The 22,976-nt window shown below is 47.9% G+C and overlaps 1 protein-coding gene across 2 annotated transcripts; it reads left to right on the top strand.

Moving 5' to 3' along the window:
* Nucleotides 1-1,068: 1,068 nt before the first annotated feature.
* Nucleotides 1,069-7,502, top strand: LOC100064958 (protein SPATA31F1). Of its 2 annotated transcripts, XM_023627538.2 has the most exons (5): nt 1,069-1,279; nt 1,897-1,942; nt 2,468-2,528; nt 3,527-7,176; nt 7,324-7,502. In XM_023627538.2, the coding sequence occupies exons 1-5, from the start codon at nt 1,166-1,168 to the stop codon at nt 7,410-7,412; spliced, it is 3,960 nt and encodes a 1,319-aa protein (XP_023483306.2). In that variant the 5' UTR covers nt 1,069-1,165; the 3' UTR covers nt 7,413-7,502. The 2 variants fall into 2 exon arrangements, with proteins under 2 accessions (XP_023483306.2, XP_023483305.2); XM_023627537.2 differs by having other exon boundaries at nt 3,527-7,448.
* Nucleotides 7,503-22,976: the final 15,474 nt, after the last annotated feature.

Genomic DNA, 22,976 nt, shown 5'->3' with positions numbered 1-22,976 from the left:
CCAAATAGCCTCTTCAGAGATGGTGAGCCCAAGGATTTTTGGCTGTGACAGACCACGATCACTAGGCCAAGATCCTCTCAAGGAAATGCCAGAATCCTGGAGTATTAGAGAAATATGACAATATCCACAGAGGTCAAGAAGGGAACATAAATGCGTGAATAAATGGGCAGAGATGAGGATAATGGGCCCTCAGGAGGAATTAGAAAATAACCAGTCTGCTTAAAGGCTTCAAAAATCCAGGTAAAAAACCAAAAACACAACAAAAAAAACTCCTTCAGAAAAACAGCATACATCCAGAGTAGAAGAGTATATCAAATCACAATGAGCGATTAGTTTACGACCTTGAGTCAGAAGTGGCCACTAACCCATCTCTGCAGGTAGTCATCTCCATGAGGAGACAGAATTCTCTAACACGGTAAAAACAGCTCTAGAAAACTAACTCCTAAAAACTCCTAAAGTAAGTGAGTCTCATTAGTGCCTCCATGGAAGGCAGTGTTTACAATCTCTTCTCACCACACAGAAGACTTCCTCCACGTATGTAAATTTCAAGGTAGTGCCACCTTGGCCTTTCTCTGCCACATCAGCCTTGGTCCCCTTCACAAACCTCTGATTGCTCATCACCCACTGCCTGTAACAACAAAGCTCTCCATTTCCAAGCATAACCAGACTCTGCCCTCCCTCATCTCGTATGTGCTTCTAGGACATATTTCCAGTATGGGGGCAGCAGCTGGTGGAGGTTCCTCTGTCCCAGCCACTCATCCTCAAAAGTGCCCTGTGTCCCTAAACACTGTTTTCTGGGGATGGGTGACCAGACAGTTGTCATGAAGGACAGAGCTGAGCCACCGGGCTGGTGTAGGGTGTGGAGAGTGAAAACAAAGTGGGAGCAGACACTGCCTGGGAGCGGGCACCTTTGGGCTAAGGCTCGGCAACCCTTACAGACAACCAGACTCCCTCACCTACCGACTGCATCAACACATAAGCTTCCCAAAGAAAAGTCAAGCCTCTGTCACTACACCTGCTTGTGAAACAGAAGGGTTCTGTGATGCAGTCCGCTCACCTGGTTCCGTCTTCTGTGAGGCGTACCACTGGGAGTCATCAGGTACCAGGACCCTGACTGCCTAGAGAGAAGGATGGTTGGTCTCCTCATGCTAATGAGGTTTAGACCATGTTGAGCCTTACTTTTGCTTATGGCTCCATCTTCATTATTACCCTAATTATCTGGCTAGTGAAAAGGAGTTACGATGGATTAAGTTTGGAACCGAAAAGGAGCTGCTGCCAGGTAGGGAAACACTATGACCACGACAGAACTAATTAAGCCCCAGATAAGAAGCTTGTCAGAGTCTCTCTTTGTACCCATCCCCTCCCTCAATTTTTATACCACAAATTCAGTTACTCTTAAATGGCACTGCTCTTCTCAGAGTCTAGAAATAATTCCTTACCAGGCCTTCCCTGCAGTGTATTCTAATTGAAAAATCAAGAACCTCTCTATCAGGCTTGGGCTGACACGGAGATGAACTAGAATCTACTCACTGGATCTCAGTAGACCTCTCAATATGGGGGAATTTTCCAGTTGGTGGTCTAGTAAGGCAATTGTTAGCAGAAGTCCTTTGGCTTTAGACCTACACGCCCTTTAATCTGTTCCACTCTGTCTCTTGTTTCATCATAAGCCTCAGGCAGAACTTCCCCTGGGAAATAACTGGGAGGTAGAGAGTATGGAAGAGCCTCGAAATGCTGGGATGAGAAAAGGTGGAGTATAGAAAGGAAGGTTAGGAAAGTCAGTAAAATACAGACAGATATATAGAAAGGGATTGGGAAATGAATATTTCCTTGGCTCATTTTGGACTTGAAAAAGAAAATAGTGCACCAGCTTCACACTCTAACTTTTTTGTCTTTAAGCGTCACCGAAAAGCCAGGCAAAGGGCTAGAGAGGCAGCATCAAGAGGTAATCCTATTCTCTGCTCTGACCCCTCCACTGTGTGTGTGGTTCCCATGGATCCTGTCCCTCTAAAACCCCTGATGCCAGGAGCCAGTGCTCTCCCTACTGAAGGCTCCAGCTTCCCAAGTCAACAACTTCTCCCAGAAGACTTTCTTGGGTGGAAATCAGAGCCTGGGAAGCTTCCAAAATTCTCAACCTTACCCCCGGGAATGAAGAATGAGGAAGTAGGGCAGAAGTCCCTAGCTGTGTCATTTACTAGTTTTATGACCCTATGGCGGTAAATTCATCTCAGTTTTGTCATCCAGGAAATGGGCATCTGATGATCTGGCCTCAATCACAGTGTGCTGGTGATGATCAGATGACATTGGGTCCCGGACACGACATCATAACTGGCTAAGTTGTATGCAGACATGTCTTAGAGCATTGACTCTTGGGGTTTCCAGTCTCCTCTCATTCAGAGGCCTTCAGCTTCCTATAGGATGTCCCTGAATCCTCTCCCATTCCATGTAACACTGTCTCCCGTTTTCTCAGCCAGGAGAATTTCCCAGGAGGAAGCTGAGAAGCCATGGGAACTGCTCTCTGTCATGAAAAGGTGATCTCTTGCTCTTTGCAGCCTCTCTACTGCCAGCCTGGCCTGTGATGAGTTCTCTCCTTGACTGGGGGCAGGGATGAGGAGAGGGATAATGGCAGGGAGGGAGCAAGACACAGCAGAGGCTGGAGCACTGATGGAGAGGGTTGCCGGGGCACTGGGGGAACAAACATCTCCGGAGGGAGGAGTCTCCCAGTTCTGCTCGGGCCTGGCTCACATTGGTCCTGGAATTCAGGATTGACTAGTGCATGATTCATAAACGACTCTACATGGCCTTGCGCTCAGCCACAAGACAAGCTATTGAGGTGAAAGAATGGATAAATAAGTGCATAAATAAGTCCTCATTGTCATACTCTCTTTACAGCTACACCCTTTCGAGGGCAGACCCCTCGGAGTCTGGCTGGGCCCTGCTGTCATTACCTCCTCTGGTTCTGTCTTCAGGGAAGCCAGTCCCTGAGACAACCCTCAGACAGGAGCCTGTCATCATATCCTCTTCTTAAGATCTCCAGAGCATGTGGCTGTCTCCCAAGAGATGCTGTGTGCAACCCAGAATCCCCAGAATGCAGAGTTCCCACAAGCACCTCATGTTCCACAGTTTGGCAATACCGAATAGCAGGCTGTGGCCTTCTTAGCCCCAAATGAAACTGATTCCAGGTTCCCCCTAGTGATGCCACATCAGCTACCACTGGCTTCCGCTTAGCCTAGTTCAGCTTCTCAACACAGGCCAGCAGAGAATTCGCCCCACCACTGGGTCTCGCATGGCCCCGCGCTCCCATGGCTTGTCTGACACCTTGCCCAACCAGCCCCAGAACTTCAGGCAGCACACCACAACTTACCAAAAGCCATTTTCCTAGGAAGAAAAGTAGATGGGTAAACACCCAGGCAGTGTAGGCCCGAGGGCCTCCAGGGATAGGGGAGGGCAGTGCCAATCTCCAGGCCACACACTTCCAAAGAGGCAAGTGTCACTCCATCAGTAACAGCTGCCACGTTTCCCTTCCCAGCCAGGGCTGGCTTCCTCGGGAGGGAAGTGTGCGACGGCTCCTGTGTGCAGACACCTGCTGCCAAATCTGCAATGCCCTGGCTCTGGAGATTCAGCAGCTGCTGGCGGGTGAGAACAGCCTGATATCTTCCACTTCATCGAGGCCATCGCAGGGCTCCTCTTGCCTAGAGATGTTGTCCCTGTCTCCTGTGTCTTTCGAGCAGAGTCTGCAGCATCCTTCTCCACAATCCAAAGAGCTTTCACTTCCATCTGCAATCCCCACAGTGTTGCAATTAACGGATCAGAGATCCTTAACACAGTCCGCTGCCCAGTCCGCTGGTGCAGTCAGCCTCCACCATTACTGGGCTGAACACCTCCAGCGGGGGCAGGAATTGCAAGTGCTAGAGATGCCCAGGAGCGCAGAGATAGTGTCTTCTTCAAGATTTGAGGAGCCTGTGGTTCCAGAGTACCAGCAGGAGGTGATGCAAAGCTTCATCCAACCCAATCTTGTCTATGTGCACCAACATCAGCAGCCCTTGAATCCCCAGGTCTCTCTGCTGACCCAGAACCCAGAAATCACTAGCCTGACACATCCTGTGGGCTTGCATATGGTCACTGTCCTTCCTGCCTACCTGCCATTCCTCAGTCCTCATGTCTTGAGGTTTCTAGAGGTACATATAAGAAAATGGATGCATTTCCAGAGGTGGGGGCTCCCCCGACGAGTGGAGGAGTCCCTGAGGCACTTTATGCCAAACCCACCATTGTTTTACCAACCTGTAAGTGACCAACCAGTTTCTTTCATTCAGAATGATACTTCTCAGATCTCTGTTGAGGAATGTGGGACCATTTCCTACCAGACCTGGGGTTCATGTATGGCTGGCCAGCCCACCCAGGCCTTCTGGGTTTCTGAATGGTCCATTGTAGACCCAGAACAAAGGCACCACTACCGGCAAATCCCAAACCATGGGGCTCTAGCCTTGCCCTCTGCAGCCCTTAAAGACTTCAGTGGCCTCTATCCACTTCCTGGGCCACAGGCTCATGACGCAGTGGGCCCTTTGGAGCAGAAATATAGCCAGCTATTCTGTGGCCTCCCTTCTCTGCACAGTGAGTCCCTGGTTGATATCTTCTTTGGCTCTCGTGGCCTTTCCATAAATGGGAACATGTCCAAGTCCCATTTGAAGGATCCTTTTCTCTTCAAGGAGCTCTCCTTCCCTCCTCTGCCACCTAAAATTCCACCCCACTCAGCCCCACCCTCTTCCCCATCTTCCCCAAATTGGGTCGCTCCGTCTGACCACCAACAAGCTCAGATCAAGGTCCCATTTCTGACACTGGCCCAGTGTCAAGCCCTGGAGTGGCACCTGCGGCAGAGGCAGCTCCAGCTTCAGTGGGGCTCGCCAGCAGTTTTCCAGAGATCTCAGCACACTCAGAGCCCCGGGCAGTATAACCTCTGTGATAAAGCCCAGTCTCCTGAGACTGGGAAAACTTCTTCGCCAGGGAAGTCCAGCTCAGTCCTGACCAGAGAACTACGCTTCTTCCCGGAGCATGGTCGGAGGCTGCTGGGATTCCACCTCCAGAGGCAGCTGATTCACCATCGCTGGGGCCTGCCCCAGAAGATCCAGCAGTCCATCCAGTTGTTCCTGTCCCCCACTGACCAGCAGACTCTGTCCTGGAACAGCACGGCCCAGGCCAATGTGACTGTTACCCAACCTACAGCCCTAGAGGTCATAGGGGCTGGTGACCCATTCTCACCCGTCACGGACCCAGTGTCAGGCCCTGTGCCACACTTCCTCAACCAGGCCAAGACAATACTGCAGAGTCACATCAACTCCAAACGTGGGCAGATTCACCAGGGCAAGGTCCCTGCCTGTGTCTACAGCTCGTGGGAATGCATCATTCCCGGGGGCCTGGAAGGGGCTCCCTTCACCTGCATCCCAGAAAGCAAGCCCCTCGAGGGACAGCCAGCCACTGACTCTGATCTACAACAGGAAGTTACACCCTGGATGCCAACAGCCCTCGATCAGCAGCAACGAGCCTCTGAAGATGCTGTCACTGAACATCCTAAGCTGCCCCAGGCCCTGTCCAAGGGAGCCCTTGAGAAACTGGAGACGACTTTACGGCACAAGTATCTGGCCTTCTTGTCAGGGCTGCCCACTCTCTATTACGTGGCTCTGTCCCGGGCCACGGCCCCAGCAATCACTACTCAAGCACTAACCCCAGAGAAGGTGCCTGGCCCTGTCGGATTCCCCAAAGAACCCGTGACTCAGGTGACCTCATCTGAAGAGCAGTGTCGAAGTCCTGGGCCATGCTTTCAAGATGCCAACAGGACTTGTGCAGACTCTGCAGATGAGCTGCAGGCTGAAGTGCGGGTGGAAGGAATGATCGAGACCGTGCCTTTAGAAAGCCAGACAGAGCCCGCTAGCCCCTACTCACTCAAGAAACCCATCTTGGCCAAACTAAACTTCCACCTGAGAAAGAAGATCCTAGAGATACAATTGGGAATTCCCATAAGGGCAAAGGCGTCCAGGGAACAATCCGTAGCAATCCCAGAGAACACATCCACACAGGAGTCTCCTGGGAGTCTAAGCAAGCCAGGAAAAACACTGCTCCAGGAACTCCCCAGCAGACTAGACACTCTTCGTGCCCCAGATCCAGCATGGCTCCACTTTAGAGAACAGCTGGCCAGTGAGTTAAAGGCAGTACAGCAGAGCCAGAAGCACCCTAGTTCCACAGCAGTGCCCCATGGTTCTGCCCACTGGGCCTCCAAGATCTCACAGCCCACTGAGGAAGCAACAGAGGCCCAGGTGCTTTGCGTTCAGCTGGAGGCCAGTGTGAACCACCCCAGCCCGGTGCAGCCCTGGAGCCCTGAGCCCCACAGCCCTGGCAAGAGCAAGGACTCAGCCCAAGTCCCCATGCTGGCAGGAAACAGAGAGGACCCAGGGAAACCCAAGTCAGCAGGGGACCTCGGAGAAGGGGATGCGGGGTTTGGGCTCTCCTCAACAAGAGAAAACGGCCACCCTGCTGAAGCCCAGAGGCCAGAAGGCATGCTTCTGCACAGGATACCCGACAGCCCCTGGCGACCGAGACCGAGCTTTCACCTTGACGCTCCCTGTCCACACAGTCGCCAGCATCGCCCTCAGCTTAAGCTCCCGGAGCTGCCTCCAGGAGTCCCTGGGGGGAAGCAACCCGAGAAGAATGACCCGCAAGACAGTCAAACCAAGATCAGTGTCATGCTCAAACCAGCAGGGCTGCCTGAGCACACCCTGCCTGTGGTGCCCCAGGCATCCCAGGCCCAGCCTTTCCTGGGCCAACTCATTCAGGGTCAGCTACGGCAGGGCCAAACTTGGCCAGGTCAGGTTTTGCAGGGGCAGGTGATGCCAGCCCATCCTTACAAGAGGCCCGGCCTTCCAGAATCTGGCTTGAGAAATAAGATGAAATCCTTTCTGCACTGGATTAACCCCAAGACAAAAGGCAAAGGGCACAAGGAATCCATGTTCTCCACAGCTGAGAAAGAGGCCAGCACCAGACAAAATGTGGAAAAGAGCCTGGCTCCAGCCAAAAGTCCCACGGGGCAACCTAAGAGACAGAAGACAAGAGGGGACCCCAAGGCCCAATCTCCCCCCACTGGGAAGCAGGTGGGCCTGGCCGCCTTGGATAACCCTCCTTCCTCAGACGGTAAGCTCCAGCACTGCTCCCACTCCCACCAACTCCACTCTGCCTCAGTCCTGGGCCACCCCCACCACTGCCCTCGCCACTGTCCTCGAGTGGCATGTGCCCCGACCCAACCAGGGAACCCACCCTAACTCTCAACTTTCCCCTCAGAGGGAAACATTGGCCTCCTCCTCAAGAAGCCCAGTGCAACCAACAGACTTTGTAGGCTCCCAACGCCTGCATCCCTTGAAGAGGACTGATACTGTCGCTTACTGTGCAGGTGCGGACGAGCACTACCCGAAATACACTCTGTAAGTTAAGCAAAGAGTGGTCTGTCTGCGCCTTCTCTCCACTGGCGAGGGTTAAGGGAAGGCATGGGGGAGGCTAAAATGTCCTCCCTCTCTAGGGAAGGAGCTTAACCCACACTTAAGCTGGGTCAGCATCCCACACAACTCCACCCAGCCCCACCCTGGACTGTGGGTAAAGGGACTCGAGCAGAGAAGGAAGGCCCTTGTCAAAGGTGCATTGAACATAAAGGTCAGGCTTGAATTCTATTGCGGCGTCCCATGGTGTCCTTGGGCCCAGAGGAGCAATGTGGACGTGAAGACAGTATTGATGAGAAGGAGCAACCAGAGGCCAGCCCAGTGGCGTAGTGGTTAAATTTGTGTATTCCACTTGGGTGGTCCAGGGTTCACAGGTCGCATCACAGCTCCAACCTACACACCACTCATCAAGCCATGCTGTCACGGCATCCCACATACACAATAGAGGAAGATTGTCACAGATGTTAGCTCAGGGCCAATCTTAAAAAAAAAGAAGGAACGGCCAGAAACCCCACAGGCACCATTCACTGAGGACTCCTATATTGGTCCATAATCTGGAGGGAAGCTTTTTAGAGGAGTGTCACAGTGCTCCACCCTTGAGGAGGTGCTTGGTGTTTATCAAAATTTCATAGCTAATATGACAGGATGTCAAAAGCAAATGACAGAATCCCCCTCTCTGCTCCCTGTTTGTTAGTGGTTAGATCTTTCTGGAGAACTCATGTGGGAGGCTGCTGTAACTCTCTTGCCTACATCCCACCTCCACTGCCTATCTGCTGCATGGAACGAGTGACAACTGGAATGAAGATCACACTAGCAGATATGGAAGGACTTGTCCCCCACCCCCAAGAGTAGACAGGGAAAGAAGCAAGGAGGAGGAGCATGTAGATAGAGGTCTGAGTACTAGGGACAGAACCTCATATGATCCTAACCAGGGCATGAGAAGAGAGCAAAGCCAATTTTCTTCGAACTTAAGAGAATCCAGAGCCAGGAAGCCAACCCAAGGTCCAAGTGCTTTAGGGGGAAGCAGGTGAGTAAATCTGAGCCTCAATATGCTTGCCCATAGCGTGATAAAGAGCAGTGAATTGAGCATTGAACCTTCTGGGAATGAACTACAAACATAAATGTTTTTCCTAACATATCCAAGCTTATCAAGTTACTGCCAGCAGCTTGTACCTGGCCCTACTGCTGTGTCTCATTTCTATACCACCTACAACTGGGATCCTTCTCCACTTTCCTCCTTTCTACCAGCCTTGCCTCCCTGAATATTCATGTATAATTATATATACATATATATGTATATTTGTATATCTTTATGTATTTCCAATATATTATATAGTGCTGAACTCAGTCTGTGGTATCCCCTCCCAGGATCTGCCTTCCTCTCAGAAGATGACTCCTGTCCTTTCCTTAACCAAAGATGGCATCACATAAGCCTACCAGCTCCAGCCTTCGATTCCTGTCATCCTTCCCCTTTGCTTCATTATAACCCACTGCATTTCAGAATGCAGCAGAACCACTCACCTTGACTGTCAAAAGGAAACTTTAAGTCTTTTGGAAAGTGTCCTGTGCCATTCACCAGACACAGAAAGTGGCCAGGAATCTAGAATTTAATGCTACACATAAGTCTCTAACAACCAGATAAGCTGCTCAGAACTGAAGTCAGACTGTGGCCCCTCTATCTTTCTGTAGTAATGTCCAATAATTGACTATTTCAGAGAAATATCTCTTTATCATTAATGGAAATATACTGTGAAATTCTCTGAAACCCTTGCAATGAAATGGAGAAACCCAAGAGGGAAGCTGAGAGGCAAGCTGAGAACTGTAAGCAGCCACTAAAAAATGTAAGCTCCTCCAAATTGTATCCTGTCCACACACTCCCTCCACACAACCTAAAGGAAATTCCTCCTATACATCTGTTTCAGGAGGCCTCTAGAATCACTCTCCATACTGAGATACTCCTAGAGCTCTTTCCTGCTTCCTCTTCAGTGAGACTGCACTCCTGTCTCCACTCCCGCACTATTGCAGCATGGGTGACCCACTACCACCAGCAGCCTCTCTCACCCTGGCTGCACAGTAGATCTCTTAATGATGGCCATCAGACTCATATTCCCTTCACCTCCTGAGGAGGCAGAGTGGACCCTGTCCTACCTTCTCCCGTGAACTGGGTTGGGGCAGGTATTGATCTCCCTGGAAGGAAGACTGGAACCCCAGACCCTGACTGAGCCATGGCAGAACAGCACAGCCCAAGGCTGTGCTTGTTCCTCTCAATGTAAGGTTAAGCATGAGAAGATGTGAATCGTCCTTTTCCCTTCAAAAGGAAACTTCTGGCCGAAGTGGCCAGAGAATCATGGCAAAGAAAGATGATAAACATGAACCAAGGGAGCAAAACTACAACACAAGGAAAACATTACAAAATCCTCGAGCATGTCTTTTTACAATTATCAGGCCAAATGCGTGACACTTTGAGAGGATGCAGATTTTAAGGTCAGAGTAACAAGGATGGAATGTGGAAAAAAGGACCAGAGTTAGAATCCTAACTCTGACATTTGACAATTACTTCACATTTCTAAGCCCTGGTTTCTTCGTCTGGGAATGGGAGACAATTGTACATCTAGACCCCAAACCTCATTTACTGTTAACAGTGGTGATTCCCAAAGCCATTTCTCAGCTCTAGTCTTTCCTCTAAGCTCCAAACATACGGCCAAGAGCTGGGGGGAAACTCCATCTTGCTCCAAAGATGATGCAAATTAATTCAAAGTTTCCAAACACCCTCCACCCCACCAAACTGTTTTCTAATGTCAGGGAATGGTAGCACTATACATTCGGCTCAGACCATACATCAAGTCAGTCACTGCGTTCTAATTTTGGTATCTCTCAGGTTGACAACTTTACTTTTAGTGCCTCTGCTTACAGTTCTGCTTTTCAAACTTTCTTTCCTGAATAATTGCAATAATGTGTCATAACCACCAGGCTTAGGAGAGTGGGTGGCGCATAGTAATACCTTAATAGTACTTCAATTCAAAGTCTGGACTGAGGAGGCAGATGAATTATTATATCAATGGGATGAGTGCTATGGAGTGTGCGGTCCTGCCACATGAGGAAGTACTCAGCTGATGAGGAGGACCCTAGGGTCACATAAAAGCATCATGATAAAAATAATCTTGAGAGACATCTCGCATTCAACAATTAAGATATTTGAGTACTTACTGTGTGCCCAGAACTATGCCAGACACAACAGTCATCAAGACACAGGGCTTACCCCATGGAGATCCTTATTTATGGGGTAGACAGTCCCACATGCCCAAACTGTCTAATCAACATACAAACTTGGATATCTAATAATCATCTCAAAAGGAAATTCTTGATTCCCTGTCCCCCCAATAGCACCCAATCACACATACCAAACTGCTCCAATTGCAGTATTTCCCACATTGATAAAAGGCAACTCTCTCTTATTAGTTGTTCAAGTCAAAAACATTGGTGTCATCTTGATGGTTTATGTCTAACAGTCCACATCCAATCCATCAGAAAATATCATCTCTACCTGCAAAATGAATTCAGAACATGACTACTCACTCCCTCTGCAGTTACATTTATTGCAATAGTATCACAACTAATCTCTCCACTTCTTCCTGAGACCCTACCTCCAAAAGTCTATTCTAAACAGAGAAGCCTGAGGGTCCTCAGGGAGGGTCCTGGCTACAGATGATTGATTGATTGACTGATATATATAAAACCATGAGACCAAATAAGATCACCAAGGGAATGAGCGTAAATGAAGGAGAGATTTAAGGACTGGGACCTGAGACATTCCAACATTAAGAAACTGGAGGAAAAAGAGTAAGCAGAAACAGAGAAGCAGCAGCCAGGGAGGCAGGATGAATACCAGAAGAGTGTGGGATACTAGAAGCCAAGAGAGGAAAGTATCACAAGGAGAAAGTGATCAACTGCATGAAAAATTGTGAAATGGCTGAATAAGATGAGGACTCAGAGTTGACCATTAGATTCAGCAACACAGAGATGACTCAGGGCCTTGAGAAGAAAATACTCAGGTGAATGATGGAGGTGAAGTGTGACTGTAGTGGATACAAGAGAAAATGGAAGGAGAGCAATTGGTGATAGCAAGTGTAATCAGTTCCTTCAAGGATGTTTGTTTCACAGACATGCAGATAAATGAGGAAACAGCTGTAGGAGGAAGACCCAGACAGGCTTGTTTTTACAGCCAAGAGACACAGCATGTTGGATGTTGATAGAAATGATGCAGTCAGGAGAGATAAACTGATGATGCAGGAGAGCAAGGGGAAAACTGATGGAACAATGTGGTGGTGTAGAGGTCAGGGGATGGAAGCGAATGCCCTTGCCCAGGGGTTGACCCTGGCTAAAAACACAGACAATTCACTGGTGCTAAGTAGAGTGAAAGTAGCATTAATGAGGAAGGACTTTGTGGCTTAGAAGAAAGGTTTCTCTCACATGTAAGAGAGTATGGGCAAAGGCCCAAAAGGGTAAGTGAGTAGCTGGGAAGGAACCATGATCGGGGTCGGTGGAGGGGTATGGAGAATCAAAACTGAAAGCCAGAAGTAGAGATGGGTTCTGGAAGTTACCATAGCAAATTGCCTAAGGAGTAGGTATCAAACTGAGAGGTCAGGTGGGCACAAAAAGTGTTTGACGCTGGTGATCACGTGTATGAAGCAGGTGCTCTTGGAAGACTGGAGCAGTAGGAGAGATTGCAGAGAAGTTCTAGAAGAGTGGAGCCTGGAACATGAGGCTAGAGAGGGAAACAGGACAGGTGTAGGGGGCTTCCTAGTGTTCAGCCAGGGTACAGGGAGGTTTGAGGGTGGGAGCAGAGAACTGGGAAGCAGAGGGACAAAGATCCTGCCCTGAGTGGATGAGATAGATCTCTGTTTTGGACACCTAGTATCTCTCAGAAGGTGACACCGCTGCATTCTCACCTCTGACCTATGACAGAGGCCAATAGCTGGATGAAGCACAGGAAGCACTGCAGCTTCCTTATGACATGGTAAGAGGGACTATGTGATGCTCCTGCCTCACTGACTCCCAAGGTAACGTAGGATGACTCAACATCCCATCAAACCAGGAGGCGGTGGTGGCAGGACTCTCTTCCTCTGATAGGAACCCAGCACTTAGTACAATGTGTCTACTCCTAGCAGGATGCAAAAAACCCAAGATGGGAGTAAGCATGAATGTGTCCCTCTTCTGAATGTGATTCTGCACCTAAGGGATAGCAGCGCAGCCCCTATTGTGGCCTTCAGAGTGAAGAGGACAAGGCACAGACCTGCTGAGCCAACACTCTTCAGGTGTTTTCCTAAAGCATCCTCAAAGATCATAGGAGGTCTTGTGACAGGCACATCCTCCATGCCTAGTGGAAGTTGGGCAGAGTGCCCCAAAGCAAGGAGACAAGAGGGAGGCCCACAATCAAGGGAATGACCCAGAAGGGTCACAGCAGCAGCAGATGGGAAGCCAAGGTTAATATGCACACATCCTGGCTTAGGGTAGAGCAGTTCCTTCCCACGTATCCTACCTGCCACAAGCCAGCACTGCCTTATGCTGCTGACCAAGACCCGCAACAAAGGGTTGGGGGCAGAAAGATGAGGTAAAACAGAGACCATCATGAGTCTCAATTCTCAGCAAAGTCAAGAGCTGAGAGAAAACGGGGTCAAAGCCTATGATTCACCCTGGATGTTGTGGGATGTTGTTGAAGGATGAAGCCTTGCTCATCCCATCCCATACCCCAGCACAACCCCCACCCGCAGAGCCCCCTATGCTCAAAAGTGATAAAATGAGAATAAAACGCCTCATGGCAGGGCACAAACTCAGCTATTTACTCTCCAGAATTGGTGGTAGATGCTAGGAATACATCAACGCTTGCTTGGAAATTTTTGACTTCACCTCTGGTCCTCTGAGGTGCCATCATGTCTTGGTGGACAGCCGTGACCTCCTGGAGCCCTTCTCTTGGCTCAGCAGAGGGCACTTCAGAATTCTATGGAGAGAAGTTCAGGCAACTGACCACCTGCAATGAAGGAGAGGGGCTTCTCCACAAAACCACTTCTCCTCTTAAACACTGAGTCCTAGAAGTTAGAGACCACGGCTGTCTCATTTTTGTACCTGCTGACTGCAGCCCACGCAGGGAGGGCAATGAACACAGGATGAGAACAGGAATAAACCCCATGGAGATGCTGCTTCCTGTACCATATGAAGGGGACTGGGCCTCTGATCTCTACCAGCGATCCAAAGACAAATGCTCCACCTGGGCTCAGGGGCCCATGGCATAGACCAGGCCTGTCACAGAAGGAAGGACAAGAATAGTTCCTCTGTCTACTGCAGGGAGGGGAAAGATGGGAGGAGAGCCTTGAGAACGGGTAGGGATGTGAGGAATGAGCACAATGCAGGCATGTAAGGTCCTGGGGGACACAAAGGACCAGATCCCTACCAGGTCTCCCTTGGCTTGTAGAGGACTGTCTGTTCCCATCCCCAGAGACAGTGGGGCCAGGACCCTGAATACTTGATCTGGATGGGAGCAAGGGGAGGAAAAAGGGGGCCTGGGAAGGGGCCAGAGGGAGAGCTCTGTTTCCAGAAGGAGGAGTGGGTGCTGCCAAATGCCCCGCTTTCCTGCCTTGTAACCCTCCTCCACTGAAACTTCTCTGAGTCCACGGCCAGGCAAGGAGCATATTAGGGGCTTTCCAGAATGTATCACTCCCAAGGTCAAGCTGACTACAGAGGCCGGGCCCTGGGCAGGCAGCTGGACACATGGGAATCCAGACGGCGGGAAGGGAAGGGAAGCCATCCTTGCGGTAAATAGTGCTGACAGCTGGGGTGCATCAGGGGAGAGAGGCAGGGAAAGTGAGAGGACAGAGCAGAATCCCACACACAGAGACATGTGGACGCAGACACCCAGCCAAATACATACATAAACAGAAAGACATAAATTCAATGATGCCAGAAACTCATGAAGATTACCCAGGAACATGGCCAGGAAACACACCTACAGAGACATGAACACGCTGAGTCAGACATGCTCGAGCAGACACAGGCACAAACACACATACAGACACAAAGACAGGCTTGCACACATGCGAACACAGCCCATCTTGTAGACCCACAAACCCAAACGCAGTCCAAATCCATCCTCAAACCGCTCTCCTCCAGAAAGCCTCCCAGGCTGCCTCAGACCAGCCTCTTTATGCTTCCTCTAAACTCCAGTTTGTAATTTCTGTCCCATTGCTTGTCCTTTAACAAGCATAGTCCTGCACTCACATGCATACCCCTGGTCTCTACAACTTGGCTGTGTGCTTTCAAAGAAATGACAAGGTCCGCAAGTGAGTCCATGACCTACACACCCATCCCCATCCCTACGATGTCCCCAGTTTACTGCACAGACCTGACCCCAAGCCTCCCTGACGCAGCAGATGCAGACCTAAGGGGAGAGTAAACCAGACAGACACACCCTGTCTGGGTAAGGCTGGTGGGTGTCACAGAAAAAATCTTTACATGGCCCAATGCTCACCCCTAACTACATCCACTCTGTAACCACTACGTCAATGCTATCGAAGCATAGTCCTCACTCTAACCCTGACTCTAGGCAGCTATACACTGAGTAATGTCTGCAGCAACTAGGCACACAAATATCACACATTAGGAAGGCATGGGTCATTTGCACTTCAGGAACTCAGCAGCTCCTTCAGTAACACCTACATCGTCATCAGGGCAGCTTGTCCCTGGAAGGCTCAGTGTGCAGCTGGGAACCCAGGAGCACCAAGGTACCCATGCCCTTTGACCCCTGTTAACATAGAAGCCCACGGGGGCTCAGGCCACCGCAAGCCCTGTTCTGGGACTAGCCCAGCCTCTGAGCTGAAATTCCTGCCATACCCCTCCCCTGCTCCTGCCTGCCAGGCTGGGAGCATCTGTGGCCCAAGAATCCCCCATTAGGCAGCAGCAAATGGGCCTGGGGCCTGGGGCTGAAGGGAATGTGGCCACTTCCCAATGTGGGGATTTCCAGCTTCTTGCAACACCCACACCTAGGACCTCCACCACAGAGCCTGGCCCAGGTGCCTGTCCTCAAGAGGGAGTGGGCCTGCTGACACGTGAGGGGACTAGGGCGCATCAGCACACCTCTCCTCTGCTCCAGGGTCTCAGTCTGGTGATAGGGTGTGTTTGTTCAAAACTCATCAGCAGAACTAAGGGCAGAGTCAGCCGTGCGAACCTCCCTCACCCCTCACCCTCAGGCACCAGGACCTCCATTGCAGCACCACTGTGCACCTTGCCCACCCCAGAGGTTGTCAAACACTACCTAGGCTCTCCTGAGAGCTCACCAAGCCAAAACCCTCACCCAAAGGACTGGAACTCTTAGGAGGACACTCACATCTCACATGTGAGCCATCCAAGTCTCTCTGTTCCCTTCCCCAACGTCTACACCCAGCCTGGCCTAAGGACCAAGGGAGGGGCTTGGTCCAGGGCTGCAAGCTCCAGACCCCCTCCACTGAGCTTAGGGCTCCAGAGGGCCCATGGGATGGGATGAGCCCAGGCCAGCAGCTGAGGGCAGAGAAATGGCTGCATCCAGACTCGGGTCCCAGAGAAGGGTAGCACCTCCTCTCGTCATCTCAGCCTCTCTCCTGGGGACTGTGTCTATACCTGGGCTCTACTCCCTTCTAGGCTCCCTCAGTGCCTCCCTCTCATGACCTCACCTCCACCCAGTTAGGCTCAGACACCTGCAGCCCAGCGTGGGGCAGGGGCTTGCTGTCACCTTCCTGCTCCGAGAGCAGCTCTTTCCAGCCCTGGCTGTCTGTCCAGCCAGGCACACACTTCCGGCAAAGCCCCCACTGTTTCGCTCCCTTCCCTCAGGGCCCCTAACTTAGGTTCTAAGGCCCAGAAGCGAGCAGGCCCCAGAATCTTCAGGAGGAACCATCTCCCTGAGGCTGGTCTACCACCGCAGGCCCAAGTTCAGAGGTAGGACTTAGGTTGGATCTAAGGAAGAGCTTCCCGAATCTACTAAAGGCAGTCACAGATGGGACCTATGGGGGCTGTGGACACCATCTGACACAAACAAGAGGACCCTCATAACGGCATAAACAAGGGGAAGGGGTGGGATGTCTCGGGAGAGAGCGGGAACCCGGGGTTTCAGGGGAGGAAACAGCACAGTCCCTGACTCTCCCTGCCATGTGCCCCCTTTGCCCACCAGCTGTGCCTGGACAGAAAGTCCCCTCCCTCAGGAAGGCTGGGGTGCATCACCCCAGCTTCCTCTTTCCCCAGACCACCTTTGTTCCCTTCCGCTGGCTCTGTGCCCATCTGCACTTTGAAATGGGGAGCAAAATAGGCCCACGTGGCTCTCCCAGCCCCCACCACCAGACGCTTGGAAGTACCGGGAGAACGTGGGAAAAATACAGATCCTTTGGCTCTATTCTGAGAGTCTATTTAAGATGGTCTGCTGTGGTGCCTCTAATTCCGCATTCTTAATAAGCTCCTCATGTGCAGCCAAGTTTAGAACCAGTGGAAACATCTAATATGCTATGACTCCAGAATCATCTACAAACACCCCCACCAGGGCCCATGCTATCCTATCTCTCTGGGAACTCTTCAGAGACAGGCTGCTCACTACTCAGCCACTTCCACAGAGGGTGGGGCAGCTGGGGAAGGGGAGATTGGAGAGACGGGAATTAAAAGCTTTCTGGTGCCAGGACCTGCCATCAGACCAGGTAAAAGACCCAAGAAATATTATCTCCTTGTTGTGACCCAGTCCTGTACCAGGAATGCCGGCCTCTTGCCAGTTGGGGCACTCCCTGACCTGCTTAAGGTCTCAGCTTGTAAAACCTCACACTCAAGAACTCAGTTCTCTCTCTCAAATTCACTCAGATCCCAGCCCCTTTCCTCTATGAGCCTTGGGACAAAACACCACGTCCTCATCCGCAGCCCACAATATCTCCAATCCCCACCCCTCTGCATCCCATCCTCCCCGAACACCAGCACCCCTGTCATGCCACAGTCTTCCTGTCAGTGCCCTGCACCTGGCCCACCCTGTCCTGACTGCACCCCTCCCAATCCTTGTCCTCGCCACATCGCCCCATGGTCTCTCAGGCCCCATCCAAGCTGTCCTTCAGGACGCTGGGATAAGCCTGGGCATGAGGGGCATGCTGCTGGGTTTAGCACTCTGGGAACCAGATGAATTTTCCAGTCCTAACGTGGTGAACACAACTCTGAGGTCCCAATCTGGTTTTACACACAGATTCTAAGTCATGACCCAATAATCTGCACACACCATACACCAGCATAAATTCCAAATGGATAAAAGATTTAAAATGCTAAAAATTAAACTGCAGGAATGACAGCATGCAGAATGGCAGAGTAGGAGGCTCTAGGGCCAGTCCCTCCACCGAAGCAACTATTGAGCTGGAAAGTACAGTGAGAATCGCCTACCTCAGCACTCTGCAACCTGACTGGACACTTATTCTGGGGAGTGCTTGATGAAGGGAGAGGATGCTGATCTTTCATAAGAGAGCATCATGCATGAACTAGTGACCAGCTAGCGCTGTGGGGATAGCAGCTCACATTCCTGGAGTGGCTGGCTGATGGCAGAGAACCTTGTCTTCCAAAAATTGGGGGTTCTGCATTTTGGTTGGTCTGGTGCTTCTCTGAGGGACAAGTTGCCTTGGTTTCAGCCCTCCTGGGCTGCAGCAGCTCCCACAGTGGCATATGTCAGACTATTTAAAGGGACAGAAACCTTTTAGTGGGATAGGGGAAGAGAAGCCTTTGTCAGGTCAATGGCTGACCCCAGAGATAACAGAACAGAAACTTCAGGGGCCACACACAAAGAATACACATTTGGCAAAAATCATTCAGAAAAGTCAAAATGGAAGGCTGCAGCCCTTAAAGAGTAAATATCTACAAGCCTCAAGGAGTGAAAGAATCAGATTTCCAGAGCTACCACATTCTAATACTCAGAATGTCCAGTTCTCAACAAAAAATTACAAAGCATATAAAGAAACAGCAAAGTATGGCCCATTCACAGGAAAAAAGGATTTAACAGAAACCGTCCCTAAGGAAGCCCACACACTGGACACACTAGGTGAATACTTTAAATTAACCATCTGAAATACGCTCAAAGAGCTGAAGGAAACCATGGGCAAAGAACTAAGGGAAACCTGGAAAAGGATGTATGAACAAAATGAGACACAAATTATAAAAAAAAAGACCCAAATTCTAGAGTCAGAAATACAACAACTGAGACGAAAAAATTCACTGGGAGAGTTCAACAACAAATTTGAGAAGGTCAGAGAAAAGAATCCACACACTTGAAGATAAGGCAGTTGAAATTATTGAGTCTGAGGAGCAGAAAAAGGAGAAGAAAAACGAACAGAGTCTGAGAGACATGTGGGATACCATCACACATACCTCACCAGAGGACTCCCACAAGGAGAAAAGAGAGAGAGCAGGGCAGAAAAAGTTTTTGAAGAAATAATGGCCAAAAATATCCCAAATCTGATGAAGACATGAAAATATATATCCAAGAAGTTCACAAATTCCAGCAGGATGAACTCAAAGATATCCACAACAAAACACATTATAGTCAAATTGTTAAAGCCAAAGACAATTTTTTTTAAACATATCCTTTTTTTTTTAAGATTTTATTTTTTTCCTTTTTTTCCCCAAAGCCCCCCAGTACATAGTTGTATATTCTTCATTGTGGGTCCTTCTAGTTGTGGTACGTGGGACGCCGCCTCAGCGTGGCTTGATGAACAGTGCCATGTCCGCACCCAGGATTCGAACCAACGAAACCCTGGGCCACCTGCAGCAGAGCGCGTGAACTTAACCACTTGGCCATGGGGCCAGCCCCGCCAAAGACAATTTTGAAAGCAGCAAGAGAGAAGTAACTCATTATGTACAAAAGATTATCAGTAAGATTAAAAGCTGATTTCTTCTCAAAAACCATGGATGCCAGAAGGCAAGGAGATGATATATTTAAAATCCTGAAAGGAAAAAACTGTCAAACAAGAATTCTATATCTGGGGGCCGGCTCTGTGGCCTCATGGTTAAGTTCACGCGCTCTGCTTCAATGGCCCAGGGTTTCACCAGTTCAGATCTCATGTGTGGACCTAGCACTACTCATCAGGCCATGCTGAGGTGGTGTCCCACATAACAGATCTAGAAGGACCTACGACTAGAATATACAACTATGTACTGGGGGGCTTTGGGGAGAAGAAGAAAAAAAGATTTAAAAAAAAAAAAAGATTGGCAACAGGTGTTAGCTCAGGGCCAATCTTTAAAAACAAAGGAGGGTAGGGGGAGGAAAAATAAGCTCTCATTAAAAAAAGAAAAACAACAATTCTATATCTGGAAAAGCTATCCTTCAAAAATGAAGGAGAAATTAAGACATTTCCAAATAAACAAAACTTGGGGAAGTTCATTACCAGCAGAAATGCCTATGAGAAATGCTAAAGGGAGTCCCTCAGGCTGAAACAAAAGGACAATAAATGGTAACTCGAAGCCATACAAAGAAATGAAGGTCTCTGGTAAAGATAACTACGTAGGTAAATATAAAAGCTAGTAGATTGTATTTTTTGTTTGTAACTCTTGTTTTTTCTGCCTATGTGATTTAAAAGGCAAATGTATAAAATAATAATTATAAATCTATGTTATGGGCACACAGTATGTAAAGATGTATCTGCATGTGTCGCACACAATATGTAAGATGTAATTTGTGACAGTAACAATATAAAGGAGGAGGAGTTAAGATATACAGGAGCAGAGTGTTTGTATACTGTTGAAACTAAGTTGGTATTATTCAAACTAGAATAAGTTTAACTTGTTAATTGTTATCCCCAAGGTAACTACTAAGAAAATAATTTAAAACTATACAGAAAAGGAAGAAGAAGGGGATCAAAATGGTACACTACAAAAAATCAACTGAATACAAAGAAAGGCAGTAATGGAGGAAATGAGGAAGAAATCAGCTAAGACATGCAGAAAACAAATAGCTAAATGACAGAAGTAAATCCTTCTTTGACAGTGATTACTTTAAATGGATTCAGCTCTCCAATTAAAAGGCAGAGAGTAACAGAATGGATAAGCACACAAAACATGATCCATCTACATGCTATCTATAAGAGACACACTTGAGCTACAAAGACACATGGAGTCTGAAAGTAAGAGGATGTAAATGAAGAAAGCTGTGGTGGCTACATTACTGTCAGACAAAATAGACTTTTTGTCAAAAAAGGTTATAAGAGACAAGGACATTATATATTGATAAAAGGTTTGGTATGGCAAGAAATAACAGTTATAAACAACTAACAGCAGGGCCTCATAATATATAAAGCAAAAATTGACAAAACTGAAGGGAGAAATCAACAGCTCTACAATAATGGTTGTAGACTTCAACACTCCACTTTCAATAATGGATAGAACAACAAGACAAAAGATCAGTAAGGAAATAGAGAACGTGAACAACACTGCAAATGAATTAGACCTAACAGACATACACAGAAACCTCTGCCTAACAACAGCAGAATAGACACATTCTTCTCAAGTTCACGTGGAATATGTTCCAGGATAGATCACATAGGGCACAAAACAAATCGTCATAAATATTAAGATTGAAATCATGCAAAGTATCTTTTCTGATCACAACAGAATGAAACCAAAAATCAGTAACAGAAGGAAAACTGGAAAATTCACAAATATGTGGAAATTCAACAATACACTCTAAACAACAAGTCAAAGAAGAAATCACAAGGAAAGTCACAAAATACCTTGAGACAAATAGAAACAAAAATTTCCCTGTTTGCACTGCTTTCACTGCATCCCATAAGTTTGGTACGAGGTGCAGTAACTTATGAGCTGCAGTGAAAGCAGTGCGAACAGGGAAATTTATACCTGTGAATGCCTGCCTTAAAAAAGAAGAAAGATTTCAAATCAATAACCTAAAGATGTACTTTAAGAAACCAGAAAAAGTCAATCAAACTAAACCCGAAGATAGCAGAAGGAAGGAAAAAATACAGATTAAAGCAGAAATAAATAAAATAGAGACTAGAAAGACAATAGAGAAAAATCAACAAATCCAAAAGGTGGTTCTTTGAAAAGATCAAGAAAATTGACAAACCTTTAGCTAGACTGACTAAGATCAAAAGAGAGAAGACTCAAATTATTAAAATCAGAAATGAAAATGGAGACATTAAAGCTGATTTTATGGAAATAAAAAGAGTTATAGGGGCCAGCCTGGTGGCATAGCAGTTAAGTTCTCATGTTGCACTTTGTCAGCCCGAGGTTTGCCAGTTTGGATCCTGGGTGCAGACCTATGCACCGCTTGTCAAGCCATGCTGTGGCAGGCGACCTACATATAAAGTGGAGGAAGATGGGCCTGGATGTTAGCTCAGGGCCAGTCTTCCTCAGCAAAAACAGGAAGATTGGCGGCAGATGTTAGCTCAGGGCTAATCTTCCTCAAAGAAAAAAAAAAAGAGTTATAAGAGGATAGTATGAACAATTGTACATCAACGAATTGGGTAAACCAATTTGGATAATTTCCAAAATGAAATAAATTCCCAAAACTCACAAACTATCAAAACTGACTCAAGAAGAAATAGAAAATCTATAACCAGTAAGAAGACTGAATTAGTCAACAAAAATATCCAAACAAAGAAAAACCCAGGACCAGATGGCTTCACTGGTGAATTATACCAAACATTTAAAGAAGAATTAGCATCAGTCCTTCTCAATATCTTCCAAAAGACTGAAGAGGAGGGAACACCCCCTAACTCATTCTATAAAGTCAGCATTACCCTGATCCCAAAGCCAGACAAAGATACTACAAGAAAAGAAAGTTAACAGACAAATATCCCTTAAGAATACGGATGCAGAAATCCTCAAAAAACAAATAGAAATCATTTCAGCAGCATTTTAAATCATTATACACCATGACCAAGCGGGATCTATTCCTAGAATGCAAGGATGGTTCCACCTATGAAAATCAACCAAGGTACTACTCAACATTAATGGAATGAAGGGAAAAAAATATGATCACCTCAATTGATGCAGAAAAAGCATCTGACAAAATCCAACACACTTTCACGATAAAAACACTCAAAAAACTAGGAATAATAGGGAAGTTCCTCAATATGATAAAGCCATATATGGAAAACTCACACCAAACATCATACTCAATGGGGAAAAACTGAAAGCTTTTCTGCTAAGATCAGAAACCAGGCAAAGATATCCAAATTAGCCACTTCATTCAACATAGTACTGGCAGTTCTAGCAACTAAGCAAGAAAAAGACATAAAAGGTATCCAAATAGGAAAGAAGTAAATTTCTCTCTGTTCACAGAACATGATCTTATAGATAGAAAACTCTAAAGAAAACACAAAAAACTTGTTAGAACTAATAAATGAATTCATCAAAGTTCCAAGATACAAAATCAACACACAAAAATCAAATTCTTATGCATTAGCAATAAACAATCCTAAATAGAAATTAAGAAAATAATTCCATTTACAATAG

This window comes from Equus caballus, chromosome 23 (genome assembly GCF_041296265.1).
Source record: "Equus caballus isolate H_3958 breed thoroughbred chromosome 23, TB-T2T, whole genome shotgun sequence".
Lineage (NCBI taxonomy): Eukaryota > Metazoa > Chordata > Mammalia > Perissodactyla > Equidae > Equus > Equus caballus.
Note: the sequence above shows the minus strand (reverse complement) of the source record. Positions and strands in the feature narration are given on the sequence as shown.